Source organism: Ceratosolen solmsi, unplaced genomic scaffold (assembly GCF_000503995.2).
Source record: "Ceratosolen solmsi marchali unplaced genomic scaffold, CerSol_1.0 scaffold57, whole genome shotgun sequence".
Classification (NCBI taxonomy): Eukaryota; Metazoa; Arthropoda; class Insecta; order Hymenoptera; family Agaonidae; genus Ceratosolen; species Ceratosolen solmsi.
This window is the reverse complement of record NW_011948427.1, coordinates 1,616,495-1,634,200: the sequence shown is the minus strand read 5'-3', so window position 1 is coordinate 1,634,200 and position 17,706 is coordinate 1,616,495. Positions and strand designations below refer to the sequence as shown.

The following is a 17,706-nucleotide window of genomic DNA, read 5'->3' as shown; positions in this document are numbered from 1 at the left end:
ATTATATATGCTTTCCCTAAACAAATTTAAATCGAAATTTGAATGAAATTAATTCAAAATGAATTTAAAAAATATTTAACACTTGTAAATATTATTCAGAATCTATTCATTTTTTTATTCGCAATTTTTATAAAAAAAAATTTGTGTATAAATCGTTTCATCAAATGAGATAAAAATAATAAAAACAAAAAAATCATAAAAAAAATATATAAACAAAGCTTAAACTAGCATTTCAATGTATAATCAGTACTTAATATTATGCAAATGATACTACGTATACAATGATATAGCGTATTATCTCTTTCATATATGGTAAAAAATTGATAGTATAGTTATTATACATGCATATATATACACACACATTATAATTTCTTATTTTTGGAATTTTTTATTACATGTTAGGCTTTATTTTTTCTCTTTATTGACGCGTTCGTGTTTTCTTCTTTGTCTTTGGATGTACGTTAGTGTGTTAAAAGCCCTGAAAATAAATCGAAGAGACTTCATTATTTACTATTTATTGTACATGTTTTATGTCTTATATCCCTGATTTCCTCTTATGTTCTATTCGACAGTTATGTTTTCCTCATTCATACATGGCATTTAGGTTTCTCAACTCAGTCTTTGCCGCGAATTATTCGTAAAGGCACTAATGGTCCTGTATTGCAAATATTGAAGTTTATGCTAGCAACGGTAACAATTTATAATAGCTCAGCCAATTTGGCACTTGCTATCTTAAATACTCGCCGACTAATTGCAATAATCACACCTAAAACAAACAAAATGAATAAAACAATACTTTGGATGAAAGAGTATCATTATATTTATTAAAGGATATAAGTAGAATAAAGAACTTTTCGATCATTTTGTAAAATGACTTGTGTAATTTAAAAGAAATATATTTAATAAAAAGTTTTTAAAAGCATAATTATCGCTTAATTACTTATTAATAATTAATAATTATTTTGTACAAATGGATGAATGAATAAATAAATAAAGAATATAAAAATATTATATGTAAAATGTAATAATTTTGTTCATAATTATTATACCAGTAAAATCTTTTATATAAACTAAATAGACATATGATTAGAGGATATATATTTCTTCAATATAAAAACACAAAGTTAAATTTGAAAATAAATGTATTAACTTATAAATATTTAAGAAAATGTTTTTCCTCGCAATTTATTTATAATTACATTATGTATCATTAAGAACTTTGTTGGTATATTATAACAATCATTCGTTTAAAATCATTTTCTCATTTGTTTTAAAGTAATTTCAATTTTATTCATATGAAAGTTCATGTAAATTTTCATTATAAATTGATGAAATGAATTAATACGATCAATTTAAAAAGTTCTAGATTTTATTGCTTGTAATTTATTAATTCAAAATTTAATATGCATTATTATTTTTAGAAAATGAATTTCCCAAATGATATTGTGACGAATTTGTTAATTAAATAATATTCTTGATTACTTCGAATATGAAACGTACCTCTGTACCGTCCTCGCCTTCGTCTTCGTAGAGAGGTCCGTTAGTGGAATTTTTTTTTTTAGGTTTCGGTGGCGGCCTTGGCGGCACTTTACGCGATAACGCATTTGCGTTTGGGCAATTGTCCAGTGTTTTCGTCATTATTGTTGACGTTTGCGAATGCTCGCTCTCATTGTCGCTTTGCGATTGCCTTCGCTGTTGTTGCTGCTGTTCGTCGATGTGATTGGTTGTCCATTCGGCTGCACCTTCCGGTGCCGACCGATTCAACTGCAAGTTGCGAGGTGGCCGCGGAAGTGATAAAGCATTATGTGGGGATGAAGAAGAGGGGGTGTTCGGTGTCGAAGGTAGAGGTCGACCTCTCATCGATAAACCGGGTTCTGGACTTTTGTTTAACGATGGCACTGAGCTTCCATCGGCGGTCGTACGTCGCCCGAGGTTATCGTATACGGGTTCCAGGATCTCTGCAATGTTAGTTTATCACCAAGACGAAAATATTCAATGCGAATAAGATGATCACGCGCAATTATATAAATCGCTTCAATTATGCAAACGTATTGGCTGGAATTTTCATTTTAGCTGGAAAATTATTTCGAGTTTCCGAATCATATTTTACACGTTGCATCTGAGCAATTGTTTTGTTTTATGTTTGAATTATAATTTAATCATTACTCTGCAGGGGTTATTATGATCACAACATTATGTGACATGGTGCATTGTAAAATGCTGGATTTTTCAAAGAAAGTTGTTTATTTTAATGATGTATTTTAAATTTATTTCTCTACATCTTCAAAATATTTTTTTTGTTTGTAGTAAATTTAATCACTTATTCTCGATAACACAAAGTTAAAATAGATAAATAATTATTCTCTTTATTTTTAAACGGGCATAAAGTACTAATATTATAATTTTATTAGTAAACTGATATTGCTATCGTGGTAATTAATAATCAGCTGATTCTATACATTTTACCGACGTGATGTAATATACAAGATAAAAAATTAGCATATATACAAAATTAATAATATATAGTTTTTATCGATAAATATCAGGATAAACTCATAAATTTTTATTACTATTCTTACGTAAGAGTAATATATTTAGCATACATTATATAAAAAGGGTTTATGTAAATTATCAAACTTTTTAGTTAGACTGCAATGATTTTATTACTTTACTCATATATATATATATAATCATTCGATTTATTACGAACAGATTTTTCTATTTAAATACAAATAGTTTTTTGGATTCTTTAAATTCGTAGGGCATTTACAGAATAAGTAAAATATTTTATTAAATTTAAAAATGTGCAAATGAGTTACAATGCAAAAAAGTATGAAAAAATACAAAGTTGTAAAGAAAGATAGCCCCTTGTCTATCTACTTGGTATTAAATAATGAACAATTTTGCGGATATTAAAGTTGGCCTATTTGTTTTGTCAGATGAAATCAGGGTGTGCCAATGAAGGGCGATATTCTCTCTCTCTGTCTCTCTCTCTCTCTCTCTCTCTCTCTACCTCTCTCTCTCTCTCTATTCCTATACTGGTTTTTCCAGACCGAGTTTGGCCATCCCACTTACAGCATTCAATTTCTGCGTCAGCTTCTCGAACCATTCTCTGTCCCCGTCGTAGCAGCACTCAATTTCAATTACTTAGCTTTATGTGCTGCATGTAGCGATATTATATTAGCCGCAATGGAGAATCAATCAGTCAACTTGGCGCTTCTTATTAACTAGTTCTTTTATTAGCAAAAATATTGATATTGGAAATATAGTAATTCTACGCTAATAACAGCGGCTATAATAAAGGTTGTAAATGAAATATATAAAAATATCTCTGATATTTAGTTGTAACTGTTCTTGGTAAAGTGTAACTTCTTCATAAAAATTCCAACAGTATTTTAGTTTACGCTTATTGCGAAATTGTTCAACCATTTAATGGGCTATAAACGATGTTCAGTATTTTGAAAAATTTTATAGCTTCTTATTGAGTTATTTTACGTACGCCATTTTATAAATGAGAAATTATATAAAATAATAGCAAATTAAATTTTTTACTAAACATATCACGAAAAAATGTGTTTAATAAACGTCAATTCAATTAAAATATCAACGACTCTTCATATATGTATACACCTAGCAATATTATTATATGGTGTACAATCATTTTTACATGTATAAAAGGTTTTTTTGCCATTTTTTAATAAATTAATTTTCTATTTTACTGTAGGTGTTAGTCCAATTATTTTTATATTGTCATTTTCTTGAGGCTGATGTTATTGTAGTTTATCATCTTCAGAACAGATATATTTTATTGTAATACTATTTATCTTATAATTTATATATATATAATAAGTAATTTATCTTATAATACTTTCTTCACATTCCTATATATTTGAAGATATTAATTTAATTTTTTTATGACATTCGTCATTCGTTTATTCAAATTCATCCGTGAGTGTCTACATTTTTCTGCGATTGAAAGATTATAACAATAAATACAATAGATAAAGCTTTGTTAATCGATGTAATTTCATTTGTTGTTATTCAAATTGACCAATACGATATTGAGCGTATTTCGGATGGTTTATTTTATTAATGAATCTTCTATTTTTATAAACTTTAAATTTATTTCAAATGATCCCTATGGATCAAACGTTTTTAAATATTTTTTCTAAAGTAATTTACTTTATTAATAAATTTAAATAATTTTTATAATGTAAATACTAATAGTGTAAACTTTCAAAAAATTTTGTAATTATATATGGTACGATTATCTTCTAATTTTGTAATTATTGTTCGTAATAAGAACAGTTTTATATCATTCAGTGGTATTTATATTTTCTAATATCTTAATAAGAATTTTAAAAATATAATAATCTCATAATAAGCCATATGGCTTAATGTAAACTATATTCTACATTTATTTTTTGCAAATTATGCTATTGTGTTATCTTATTAATTAATCATGTCATTGAGCTTTTTAAAATAATTTAAAAGCAAATTTTCTCAAAAACATTAGAGATTCTCATTTTATCAGCGAGATTTATCATTTTACATATAACTATATAAAAATTAAAAAACTATATAACACGATTGTTACAAGGAACGTCATATATATTATAAATATTAATTTAAAGAAGCCCATATTTATTTTTATGAATAACCAAGGACTTTCATAGTTGTACGATGAAACTAAATATAATAAGTTAGAATTAAAGTAAATCAAAGTAATTTGTATTAGAATATAATAATTAGAAATTTATATATCATTTGAAATATAAACAAAATCACAAACATTATTTTTAAAATTATAAGACGTATTTTAAATGACTTAATAATATTTGATAACAGCATTAAATCGCGAATTTTGAATCATTTACGTACTATAAGCTAATATATCATTTATGCTTCTTAGTTTTTTTAATGATTGTATTAATCAATTTTTGAGCAAAAATTCTAATATATCAATAAAAATAGATATATAGAATATTCATTAAGTATTGAGAAATATAGATATTGTTTCCATAGTTAATATAATCAAAATAATCTTTAAATACAATCAATAAAATGTATATATTATTTTATAATTATATAATACATGTTTTGCACACATACTTGATAATCAGACTATTACTGAAAGTATATAAATAACATTAAAAACTATATTATAATGCATTTTTATTTATTTAAGTTTATTTAAAATATTATGAATATCTAGGTTTAATGTATATTTCGAAAGTACTCGTTAATGGTAGTATAGAACTACTTGAAATTAATAGGATTTATTATGAAAAACCACTACTGATTTTACTGTATCGCATGCAATTATTTTGAATTAAAAGATAGACTTTCGGAATTTTAATAATATTCGTATATAAAAAGAGAATTAAAAAAGGGGAAGTATGTTTATAATCCAGATGTTCTTTACACTGTTTATATTAAAAATTGAATAAAGAATCTGGCAGAATCGATTATTGATTATTTAAATCAAATATTTTATAGCGCCTTTATTCCAATTATTATATAACAACGTGTGACCGTTATATGTATAATCACCGATAAATACATAAATATATAAAAAATATAGCAAATAAGTTTCTCATAATGCGAGTCTACTTAAAAGAGAAAAATGCTTCTTCGGAGCCGCGGGCTTTGAATTTCAAATCGGATGAGGAATGGCACGTTGGGAGTTATCGATAATGGTCGTACTAACCTCGTTCGGTAGAAGAAATCGGTGGCCCACTACTCCAACTGGGCGCCCTGGGTCGTCTAGGAATCGTTATGTAACCATGGCGTGGCATCGATGAATGCAAGTGGCCTAAGCTATAAGGCGTAGCAGAGCTGGCACGAGTGGGGTGTGGAAGCGTCTTGAATCCTACTGACGCATACGTCGAAGGGGATGCCGGCGAATTAAATAGTCCAGTCTGGTTGGGCAACCTGGAACTGTCTGGTGCCGTCGAAGTCTGGCTCGTTGGTGAGGAATTACATCCAGCCGAGAACGCTAGTAGGTCCGGAGGATATTGGCGGTAAGATGTGGCACATCGTAAGAGACTACCGATACCGCCGATATTGTTGCCTCCGTGGGTTACGCCAACTCCAGTCAAACCGGGTCCGCTTAGCATAGAGTCAAGTTCCGGAGTGACGCAGCCTCTTTCCTCGTCGTTCAGTCCGTTGGCTAGGACACCCATCACGCTACCGACTCCATCGGCTAAAAAGATATGGTAAGACTTTCTATTACACGAGCTTTTTATGTTTTGGATTATGGCGGCTCCTATATGGGACTTAAAGGATTGATGATGTATCTACATTAAATCTCTTTAAAAATTTATTGTTTAGAGAAAATTTTTTCTTGGTGTTTCTCAATTTCTCCTTGGAGTTAAATTAGTGACTGAGATTAAAAAATAGCGTCGATCGCACACACCTTCCACTAACGCATGAACTATTTTAATATACTTTCTTATATTCGCCTTGCTTTAAACGATCGCATAATAAATTATTATAATCCAAAAAATACTAGTTTAAATTTGTAATTGCGATTTGACAAAAATTTTATTATTAATGATAAAATCAAATTTTTACGTGGAATAATATTTTAGTAATTTATATTTATTTGAAAGAAATGAAGGTAATACAGTATTTAATCAAGAAAAGTAGATAACCGCAATTATTAATCGTACATGCAATGAAGATACGAGATTAGCACTTGCAAGTACGCCCAATTTTACTCCTGGGTTGCGTAGATTATTTCGACAAATAGCGGTTGATGATCATATTTTTTAGCACTGAGAAATTCTATTTCTGCGTACTTCTTTATCCTGATTTCCTTTTTCCCAAACCTTATGCAAATGTATCAATTGTAATAGTAGTTCGTATTTCATCTGAGCAAATCCCGAGTATTATACAATATATATATAAACTGTAATAGTCATACAAATTTTTGCATAACTTTGAATATCACATCTTGGGCATTTTACCCAATATAGATTGTGTAAGAATATCATAATACTAACTTGGATAATATATTAGAATAAATAAGGAGATCGATGATAAGTATTTTAACTGTAATAAATTATTAAAAAATAAAATATTTAGAAATAATATTATCATCAAGGAAAAATGATCATGTATTACGTGAAGCAGTATGGAGATATTATATAATAGAATACTTTAATGGATTACATAAATTTTTAGCATAGGAAAAGAACTATTATTTAAATACAAAAAGTTGATTTATTTTTAATAGTTATTTTTTAATTTTAAGATATTAAAAGGAGCTTTGTTATAAAAATATGTTATATTTACTTTAAAACAAGGGAAATGATATGAAATGGACAATAAATTAATCTTTAAACTATATGCTGCAATAGTTTGCTACAAATAATAAACTTCCAAAAATAAAAGTATCCTTAATAAATTAAAGATTAGAAAGTTTTAAAACCATTAATAAATTAATTTCTAAATGTACAAATTATGTATTTTTTGGAAATTTTATTCTTATAGTCCCAGGAAAAATATTATATTTTGGAAAAATATATAAAAATAGCAGAATTCGTGTTCTTAATTAACCAATATTATATCAATTACTAAGTGAATTTAATTTTTACAAAAATTAAAATTATGTATTACAGAATATCAAATTTAATTGAATATAATATTTAATGCTTGGAATAATTATAACTTAAATTGATATTTATATAATATGCCAAGGATCATATCAAAGTATTTCAAAATTGATGAATTATTGTTAAAATGAGATAGATTCCAAATATGAATAATAGATAGAAGTAAATTTGATCAGATGAAATGATAATTAGATTTCAGTGAAAGTTGAAATTGAAGAAAAAAAGCGAGTTAATATTGAAAATTACTGTACTATTAGCTAATAAATAGATTTTAAATTTAAATACTTACTGAAAACTGAGTCATTATCAAGCAAAGTACGGTTGAGTTCGGTCATTTCGGTGCCATGAGATGTAACAGACGGAGCTTCGCACCTTCTAGGTGGTTTAACTACTGGGTTAATCGCCGTAATTAAGGATTTTTGCTCTCCAAGACCATGATGATCGAGCGAGGTAGCTTCTATGCTTTTTGGGTCACTCTGATTTCGTCTTCGTCGACAGTAACATACACAAAGCGTTAAGGTAACTAATAAAAACAGGAAAGCTACAAGACCAAGTCCAATAGCAAGGGGCAATCCTATTACATTGTCTTTCTCGGTATTACTTTCACCTATAATAAGGCTAACGTTTTTTTCAACAATTCCACCAAAGTTTTTAACCCTACAAATGTATTCGCCTTTATCAGATAAAACAACACCAGGAATAGTCAGATTAGACCAATCGTCTGTTTCTAATACAATGTAATTCTTATTTCCATTGTGACGTTTGGTACTGTTAGATAATACCCATTGGCGATGCACCCACGTGATTTGGGGCTTAGGTTTAGCACTTGCTCTGCACCATAGATGAGCATTGCTACTATCATAATTGCTTAGTGGCATGATGCCAATATTATATATGATTGGAATGCAAGCGAATTCATCATCAGATATTTCGTCCCACATTTGGTGAAGAAGACTCAAAGGATATTCACAGGACGTTGGTTTGGTATAAAGCTTGCGTTGAATTGTCCAATCGCGAAAAGGCTTTAGGTAGCAATCACAATTCCATGGATTCTTCTGGAGCTCAAGGCTACCTAATTTCGGTAGGTTTTCAAAACTCTTCATATCGAGATTAGTAAGATTATTCCCATCAAGGGTTAAAGTTTGCAGACCGGGCAGATTCCAGAAGGCTTTTTGTCCTATTTGTAAGAGTTGATTATCTGAAAGCTCGATTTTCTGTAGAAAAATTAGATCATGAAAGAGATCGTCGTCAAGCCTTTGCAATTCATTCTGATTAAGTACAAGAACTCTAAGTCTCTCTGTCTCATCGAAAGTACCTCGTTGAAGATGTCTTATATGATTATTAGATAGATCTATTTCAATAACGATTCGTAAGCCATTGAAAGCTTCAGCATGTACAGTACTAATGTTACAATTATAGAGGACGAGTTTTTGAAGGTTATCCAATTTAACTTTAGTAAAGACTTTATCCGATAAGCTGTTAATGTAATTACCGCTTAGATCAAGGTGCTGGATTTCCTTCGATAGTGCATTAGGAATATTTGTAAGATTTTGTTCCTTACATTCAGCAGTTTTTTTGCCGGATACCCAGATACATTTGCACGATGGAATACATTCCCAATCTAATTGACCGACACAATTACTTGTGAGCAGTACTAATGCTAGTGATAGTAGCAGTAGTAACATTCTAGAATGTTTCATTATTACTATTCTGAAACACAAAATATTTGCTTATTTTAAATTTTATCTTTTAATAATTAATTTTATAATACTATTCAAAACACAAATAATATTCAAACAATATTAAAAAATAATATTTAAAGTTGCGTAATATAGTGACTTAACATTAAACAAGAATCATAAAATTATCAAAATTATTATATAGTATTTATCTGATAACATTTTATTCTATTCCATTTATTAAATGTTTGAAACAATAATATAAATATTTAATTAAACAAAAAAGAAGCTGATAAATTCACATATTACTTCACTACATCATGGATAAAATTCATAATCTTTATGATTATATACATTTTAACTATTTTATGAATATAGCTATTTTATTAGTTTATGAATATTCATGAAATACCAATAAAATAAATAAATCTTTAAGATAAAAAATCACATCATGTCTAGTATTCAAGAAAACATCAATATGCTTTTACATTTCTATTATAATTTAAAAATATCATTTCCATGTTTGCAACTGATATTGCAAATACATAAGGTTGTAAAATTTAGCTTTTATATAAGAATGGTATTTTGTTTTTAAGACTTTTATACTTGTAATTATTTTTTATTTATATTATTTATTTGCTCTCTTTCTCTCCGTCTCCTCCCCTCTCTTTCACACACATGCATATGCACACACACGCACGCGCCCGCACAAGCATCCACACACATACACACACTTTTTTCTTCATAAATTTGGAAGGTCAATAAGCTATATTTATTTTTAATTATCAAAAATATAACAAATATTCAACGATTTGCTATGAGATATTTCTTTGTTATTTCATTATGTGCAAACCCTTACACTATTACGTTGTTTTCTAATTAATGCTGTTTGTTTATACTATCTTATATATGAAAATTATAAATCGAGACATTAAAACTGTATTGTACGATTATTTTTAATATTTAAATGCCAGAAAGTAAACTTCTATACAACCTTTACACATTATTTTCTATTTATTATTCATAAATATAAAAATCGATCCGCAAAGAATATTCAAATTTAACATAAAGTTTTGAGTAAGTTTATTTTATAAAATTTATTTAGACTTTTAAATTATAAACATCAATGATTTGTTTAATTGTTTGGAATTGTCCAGTACAAGATTAAAAGTAATTAAATGAAATTATGACAAAAATGAAGAAAAATTATCAGCGTAAATACAGGTAGACACTTTATTTGTAACAGTGTGAGTAAAATTTAATAAGTATTTATAAATAAAATATTGATAATAAAACTTTGAAATTTTATACCTGCTTTTAACAATTATATGAAAAGTTCATTCAAATTAAAATTTAATATAGTAATTTATAATCGCATTTTGCTGCTAGGTTTAGCCAACAATAATCAATCACTGCTTAACAAAAGTTGAAATCTTCATCATTCACTTTATTTCGCTTATTTGTTAATTTAACATTTTTTGATTGTTGATATTTATGTTTCTTTATATATTAATATTCTTTATTAAATTTAAAATTCATATACTAATTATTCAAGGAAGTTGTCATAATATTATTATATTTATCTATTTATAAAAAAATATATTTAATATTTCTAATGATAAATTTAATTTAAATAAATAATGTAATAAGTTTTTTTCAAAGTATTTTTCATTCAGCATATAAAACATCTGTTTTTCTTTTATAGTTTAAATTTATATTTAATATAAATATTACTTAGGAATTTAAATAAATTATTAAATATTAAATATTGTTGTATACTTTCTAGATTATTTACACATTTGGACATTTGGAGGTTACTTAATTCTAATTGTTATTATTTACAGCAATGCTATTGCAATATAATAATTTTTAAAAAATATTTTTATGACTATTAAATAAAATAGATGTTTTTCCTTAATGCTTAAATCTTTGATATCACGCGTAAGTATATCGATTTCTTCTTAACAACTATAAGCCTTTACATTATTTATATTTAATAACCTTTATCAATTTATAGAAATATGTTCTCCTATTTATAATATCATTATTAGGATGTTTATTATTTAAAGACGTTAGTCATTTATTTCTATATATTATATTATATTAAATATATTATGACAAAACTCATAAGTTATTTTAATTCATAATTTATTATAAATTCAATAACAGATTTTACTTTACAATATGTAATGAAAAATATGTTAAAAAAAATGAAAGTGAATTTATATATAATGAAGTGCTAAAAGCAAATATTCTAATAGATATCAGATCGATAAGTCTAATATTCTTATATAGAAAAAAACAAAACATTAAAATGTAAACTATTATATCTTTGTGTAAAATTAAATCAAGTAAAATAAACATACTAGTACTTTACTACTAATGCTAATCATATATAATTAATTATAACGTATTATATGGATAAATATATAAACATATAAATTTCTACCATACTCTTGAAAAAATAGATATACAAAAATTGACATGTATAATATATAGATAATATTATTTAAATATTTAATGTATATTGTGTTTAAATGCTAATTCCACAGTGCTAAATGATTTTAGTGAATATATGTTAATATTAAAAATAAAAATTTCAAGTTTTATTGTTATTATTGTTGCTAGAACTCTACGAATTGAAATTAGTAAGAATCAAGTAACTTTAAGAATTAAAATATAAATAGTTTATTTATTGATTTGAAATACAGTTTTTTAGAAGAACATACCTTGATTTCACTGGTAGAAGCATTAATTTATGGATCGAAGCTTCACTGGTCCATTTGATAAAATATCTAAAATGTGTAAAAAATAATCAATTATTAACAACTATAATTTATAAAAAGTATATAAATAGAAATATATTATCAATTTCTAATAATTAAAAATATAAAAGAAATGATAATTATTATTATTAAAATAGTGAATTTTTTTAATGTTTTTTTTTTAATATCAAATGCTTATTATTTAAAAGAATATGCTTTATTATTTTTGTATTTCAAATTTACACAAATTAAATGTGAATTGAATGTAAATGTAATTGTAAATTAATTTTCTTCATAAAATAGTTTATACATTACAACATCTCCATTTCATAATATATTATCAAAATATTAAAAAATTGAAATCAAAATATATATTTAAATGAATTTAAATTCTAAACAAAATATAAAAAATGTTCATTGTTAAAAAATAATGAAAAAACTATCAACTGTTTACAATATTTTAAAGCCATTTTAATAGTATTCTAAATTCGTAATTAAACTTCATTTGTAATTACTGTTTCAATTTTTGTGCACATCTAACTGACAGGTTAAACTTATATTTTATTTTTATACAAATTACAACAAAAAATAATCAAAAAATCTCTAATGTTTTATTTAATTCAATCTGTATAATAGAATTTACAATTTGTATTATTCAAATAATGTAATTAGTATTACAACTATTTAGAATCCTCGTTGCAATAACTTATTTGGAAGTTAATTTAAATTAGAAATTTTAATTGCTTACAATATATTATACCATACAACAATAACAATAATAGATTGTATGTTATAATAGGATATAACAAGCCAGAAAAGCATATGAATAACATGTTTTCTTCAGAAATAATTGTTTAGCGATATGTTCACATTTTATCATTGATATTTAAATACAGCAACTTGTTATGAAAACTAATTTTAATACTTTAGCAGTTGTATAACCATTTTTTAATTTTCGTAATTAATTCGAATACCTTGAATAATATACAATTATTTTACAAATTAATCTGTATTTTATGATAAATATAAGTTTTAGTATGGTTGAGCGTAATTAGAAAATGAATAATGATAGGTAAATTTTGTTTTAAAAATATAATGTTCATTCAAAATGTTTTGAAATTATTAAAAATAATATTATTAACAATAATCATTATTTAAAAAGTTTATAAATTTTGATTCGGCATATTTATTTTTATGTTTAAAAATATTGCAACGGTTTCAACGTAAGCTAAAATATCAGTGTATTCAATATTACGTTTTCTAAGCAAAATTCTCTACATTGTTAATATCACTTCATAATAGCTTTGCAAATTATACGCTCAAATAATTATAAATAACTTTGCATGTTTTGTTAGCAATGAATCGTAATGTTTCATATTACAGATATATTTCAAGACATATTGTGGTTATTGATTTAATTTTGCATAACATGTTTCCTGATTCTTACGCAAAGAAAATAATTAATTACTTTATTTTATTATTATCTAAATTAGTATTTTATAATTAATATGTATTTTATTATTAATCACTCATAATATTAAAGTTTTAATAGGGAATCGGATTATATGAGTGGAGTGAATTATTTTGTATAACTTATTTTGTATTAACATATTCTTATAATTCGAAATAAATTATTGTCAAATTTAATTATTAAAACATTCAAACTTATTTTCTATGTAAAAATGAATTTCATAATAAATTCATTCTTTTAGATAAATTAATTTTTTGTTGATTTGTTTACTATTTATAAAAAATTATATATATTTGCTACAACTTGTCCATATATTGTTTTATATCAAAAGATCCTTTTATACCAATATATTTTTTAACAAAATGAGAAATATTTGGAACATTAAAATATAATACGATATAATAACCTCTATATCGCTTATAAACATAATATCTGTACTGAAAAGCAGGAATAAATTATTTTAAACACGAACAAACTATCTAAATGTAAAAATTAAAAGTGATTTGATGAATTATAGGATTTAGCCTAGGATTTAGTTTGGTAAAATTGACGTATATTTAAAATAAAATTAATATAGAAAGAAAAATTCTATATTATATGTTTATAAAGAAGTATATACAAGTCGTCATAATAAATTGAAAGATTTTTGTTATATGCAAATATTCTAAATATTGTGTAATGTAATGGGATAGAAATAATCGAATAATTTATTGGATTATAAAATCAGAAGAAAAATTTGATTAATTCATTTTATAATTTTATATATAATTTTATGTATGTAATAAGTTTAATATAATATATAATAATTATATTATTACAACAGTATAAAAATTTAATATTAAAAAGCAATAATAGTATATGTTCAGATGTTAACTAGACTATGCAAGAAAATTAGAGATATATATATATATATTTTTTTTTTTAGAAAAAATTTTGATATTTAAATTTCTTTATATTACATTCAATTCTCATTAATATTTTTTACTTGATAATAAATTAATTTTGCTTTCCTCAATTCTACAAGTAAAAGTAATTATCATTGTATCAATACGAACGTACATTATACAATTCTTACATGTTCGATATAAGCAATGTGTTATTAAAAAAATTAATATATGTAAATAATTATAAAAAGATTCAAACTAAAAAGTGAATCTCAAATGTTTAATATTCATCTAAAATGTAAAATTAAAAATAAATATATAATGAAATAAGAAATATGTATAGTGTTTTAATTGTTAATTTTTTTCACACATTGCATATATAAACTAAAATGATTCGATGTCAAAAACCGACTTTACTATTATGAATTGTGAATTATTGTAACTTTTAAAATGCGAATAAGAAATCTGGCTTGAGGTAATAATGATGCTTAAAATAATACAGTTTTAAATAATGCAGCATGTGGATCATGATTTGAATTTTCAAAAGTGAAAGACTATAATGATCTTCATATAATAATTTATGGATAATAGTAATCTGTGAAACAAGTGGTTTTATAAAAAGAAGCATCGTATATTTTTTGGAAGATAAAAGACATAAAAAGGTGAACAGACTACTACATCCTATTTCTAATCAAGAATTACCATTCCTCACTGCCACTTGAATCATAAGAGTGTACTCGAACTCTTGAAAACGAATGAAAAAACAAATATTTGAAATAAATTTCACTATTAAAACCTCCTTTACAAAACGGATAAAAATTTACAAATACTAGATATAATACTAGCATTTAAATATAAACGAATTTTCGGTGATGTTATACGGACCTTTACATTTTTTATATTTGTCAATTACAATTCACACACATTGAGATATATACGATATTGATATTGATATTATATATTGAAAATTATACAATATTTATCAGCCTTCAAAAGGTATTATATATATTGCAATATTTTTGAAGATGAATAAACATGTAATAGATTTCGAAACAAATTTTTAAATAGTTTTTTACTTTGATATTATGAGAATTTATTTTATTTAATTATTTCAAAAAATTCTTTTAATATGTTGAGCTTAAATTTGTCCACAGTATACAGATGTTAGATATTAAAATATACATTAATTATACAAACTTGTCCCGGAGAAGCAATATTTTAATTGGTAATTGCTTTATTACCGTTTGAAAGATGTATAAAATGACATATACATATATTATTTAATAAATGTACAGATATTAGATTATAATATATTATACTATTTATATTGCTATAAAATATAATCAACATTAAAAATAATAGTATCATTTTTTTTTCATTCAGCACAATATTTTTTATGGATTTAAGTTAAAGATAAATACGTAAAAATAGTAATAATACAAGTTTGAGTTATAAAATACAAATTATATTTTAATAACAGTATTTTTTTTTGAAAGCATATTATTGAACCCTCCACACTAGAATTTTTTACTTCTTAATTTCTTTCATTTAAATTAAATAGTTTTTTATTTTTGTGATTAATACACGGGTTTCCAATTATTTTATTAAATCATGCCAAATATAATCTTAATTTTATATTATATTTATATTTATATACTTAAGTTGATTGCATGAATACTTAATTTTACAACATATTTATCGACAATATCGATAAATTTGTATAATTATTGATAATCATATTGATAATAAAGGTTATTATTATTTTTTACGCTTGCTCTGTATAAATGCCATTACATCTGGTTATTACAATTTTTTAATAATAATAATGTTATATTTTGAAATATATTTGTGTATATCTGTAGAGTTATATGCTTAAAAAATGGATTCCCATTTTAAATAGAGATAAATTTTCGTTACAATGCAACATTTTCATTCACGTGTGAAATGTGATGTTTCTTAATTGATTTATATAGGTCGGCACATTAATAATTCGGAAGTGTGAAAGACGTATTATGAAATACAGTAGCTAAATTATCATAAATGGTCTTTTTCATTATACCCTCTATAAGAAATTACAAAATATTATGGAGCTTCGATGTAGTCTAAGTATTGTACATGTAATCACAATTCAGAAAATTTTTTCATTGAATGCTAAACACAATAAAATAGCTATTTTTTTTATTGTAAAAACCACGATTTACATTATTTAAAATTTTAGTATGATTTTTGATTATTTTTCATTAAGATTAATTTAAGTACAACTAATTTAATTGTTTTGATAGTTTACACAGTTTATTGCCTTTTCATACATCAGTATTTAATATCCATGAATTTCATCGATAATATAATCAGTTTTATAATCGAACTTCGTATTTAAATATAAAAAAAAATTATATAACAGTAACAAAATCAAATTTATATTATCCCTATCTGCATACACATGCGATGAATGCGAGCTTATGTATATGTGTAAAAATGGAAGGAAAACGAGATAGGAAAGAAATCGTTGTTCAAACGTCAAGGAAACTGACATACAATATATACTTTGAAGGCAGCAATTCAAATATGGATAATACATTATTAATAATTAAATACAAACTATATTATATTCTTGTATTTTAATCACTAATTAAAATTTATGTTTTCAATTTTTTAATTTATGATCAGTTTGATATAATTTAAGTAATGTAAATAGATCAAATAAATCAAATGATCAATTTAGACGTATAAAGACTATACAATAAATTAATATCACGTTTAGCTTCTCAGACTGCTTGATCTTGGTGTCTCGGTGTCCTTTGTGTAATGACGTAATAAATAGTACATCAGAATATCCGTATTTCCGTAAGTAACTACAAGAATTGTTAGTATGTAAGAGAACCTTTGTAAATATATCATATACTGTAGACATGGTCTATAATAGTTCAAAATTTGGTCAACTAAGTACTAAACGAATATACCGATATATAATACTCCTATTCAATTATGCGGAAATTTCCAATATCAATTCTGTAAAATTAAATAAATTACAAAAACACAATTTTCAATTTCATTCAATTTAAATACTAAACCTTGTCTACTATAGATTTAACAGTTTATGAGATGGTAAAAGATGTATGAAAAATAGTTATAAAGTAAAGTCTTTTTACAGAATAAACCGTACGAAGAATATTATTTTATGTTAAGTTACTATACAATTACAAATAAGATAGCTTTATAATAAATAATAATTTATTTATACTATTTCTATACATTAGAAAAGGAAAAGCACAATGCGCTGATAAGCGT

The 17,706-nt window shown here is 24.8% G+C and overlaps 1 protein-coding gene across 2 annotated transcripts; it reads right to left on the bottom strand.

Moving 5' to 3' along the window:
• Positions 1-274: 274 nt before the first annotated feature.
• Positions 275-12,088, bottom strand: kek5 (leucine-rich repeat, immunoglobulin-like domain-containing kekkon 5 protein). 2 transcript variants are annotated; one of them, XM_011501092.1, is made up of 5 exons: positions 12,028-12,088; positions 7,909-9,329; positions 5,711-6,205; positions 1,501-1,958; positions 275-478 (listed from the first exon to the last, which is right to left on the bottom strand). In XM_011501092.1, exons 1-5 carry the CDS (start codon positions 12,048-12,050, stop codon positions 470-472), a joined length of 2,406 nt encoding a protein of 801 aa, XP_011499394.1. In that variant the 5' UTR covers positions 12,051-12,088; the 3' UTR covers positions 275-469. The 2 variants fall into 2 exon arrangements, with proteins under 2 accessions (XP_011499394.1, XP_011499395.1); XM_011501093.1 differs by having other exon boundaries at positions 276-766.
• Between the last annotated feature and the right edge of the window lie 5,618 nt (positions 12,089-17,706).

Bases quoted from the DNA above. Each gene is read 5' to 3' on its own strand.
- kek5 (XM_011501092.1), bottom strand. From the start codon at position 12,050: ATGCTTCTACCAGTGAAATCAAG. The intron at 9,330-12,027 runs GTATGTTCTTCT...TTTGTGTTTCAG, and splicing joins CTTCTACCAGTGAAATCAAG to AATAGTAATAATGAAACATT. The intron at 6,206-7,908 runs GTAAGTATTTAA...ATATCTTTTTAG, and splicing joins TGATAATGACTCAGTTTTCA to CCGATGGAGTCGGTAGCGTG.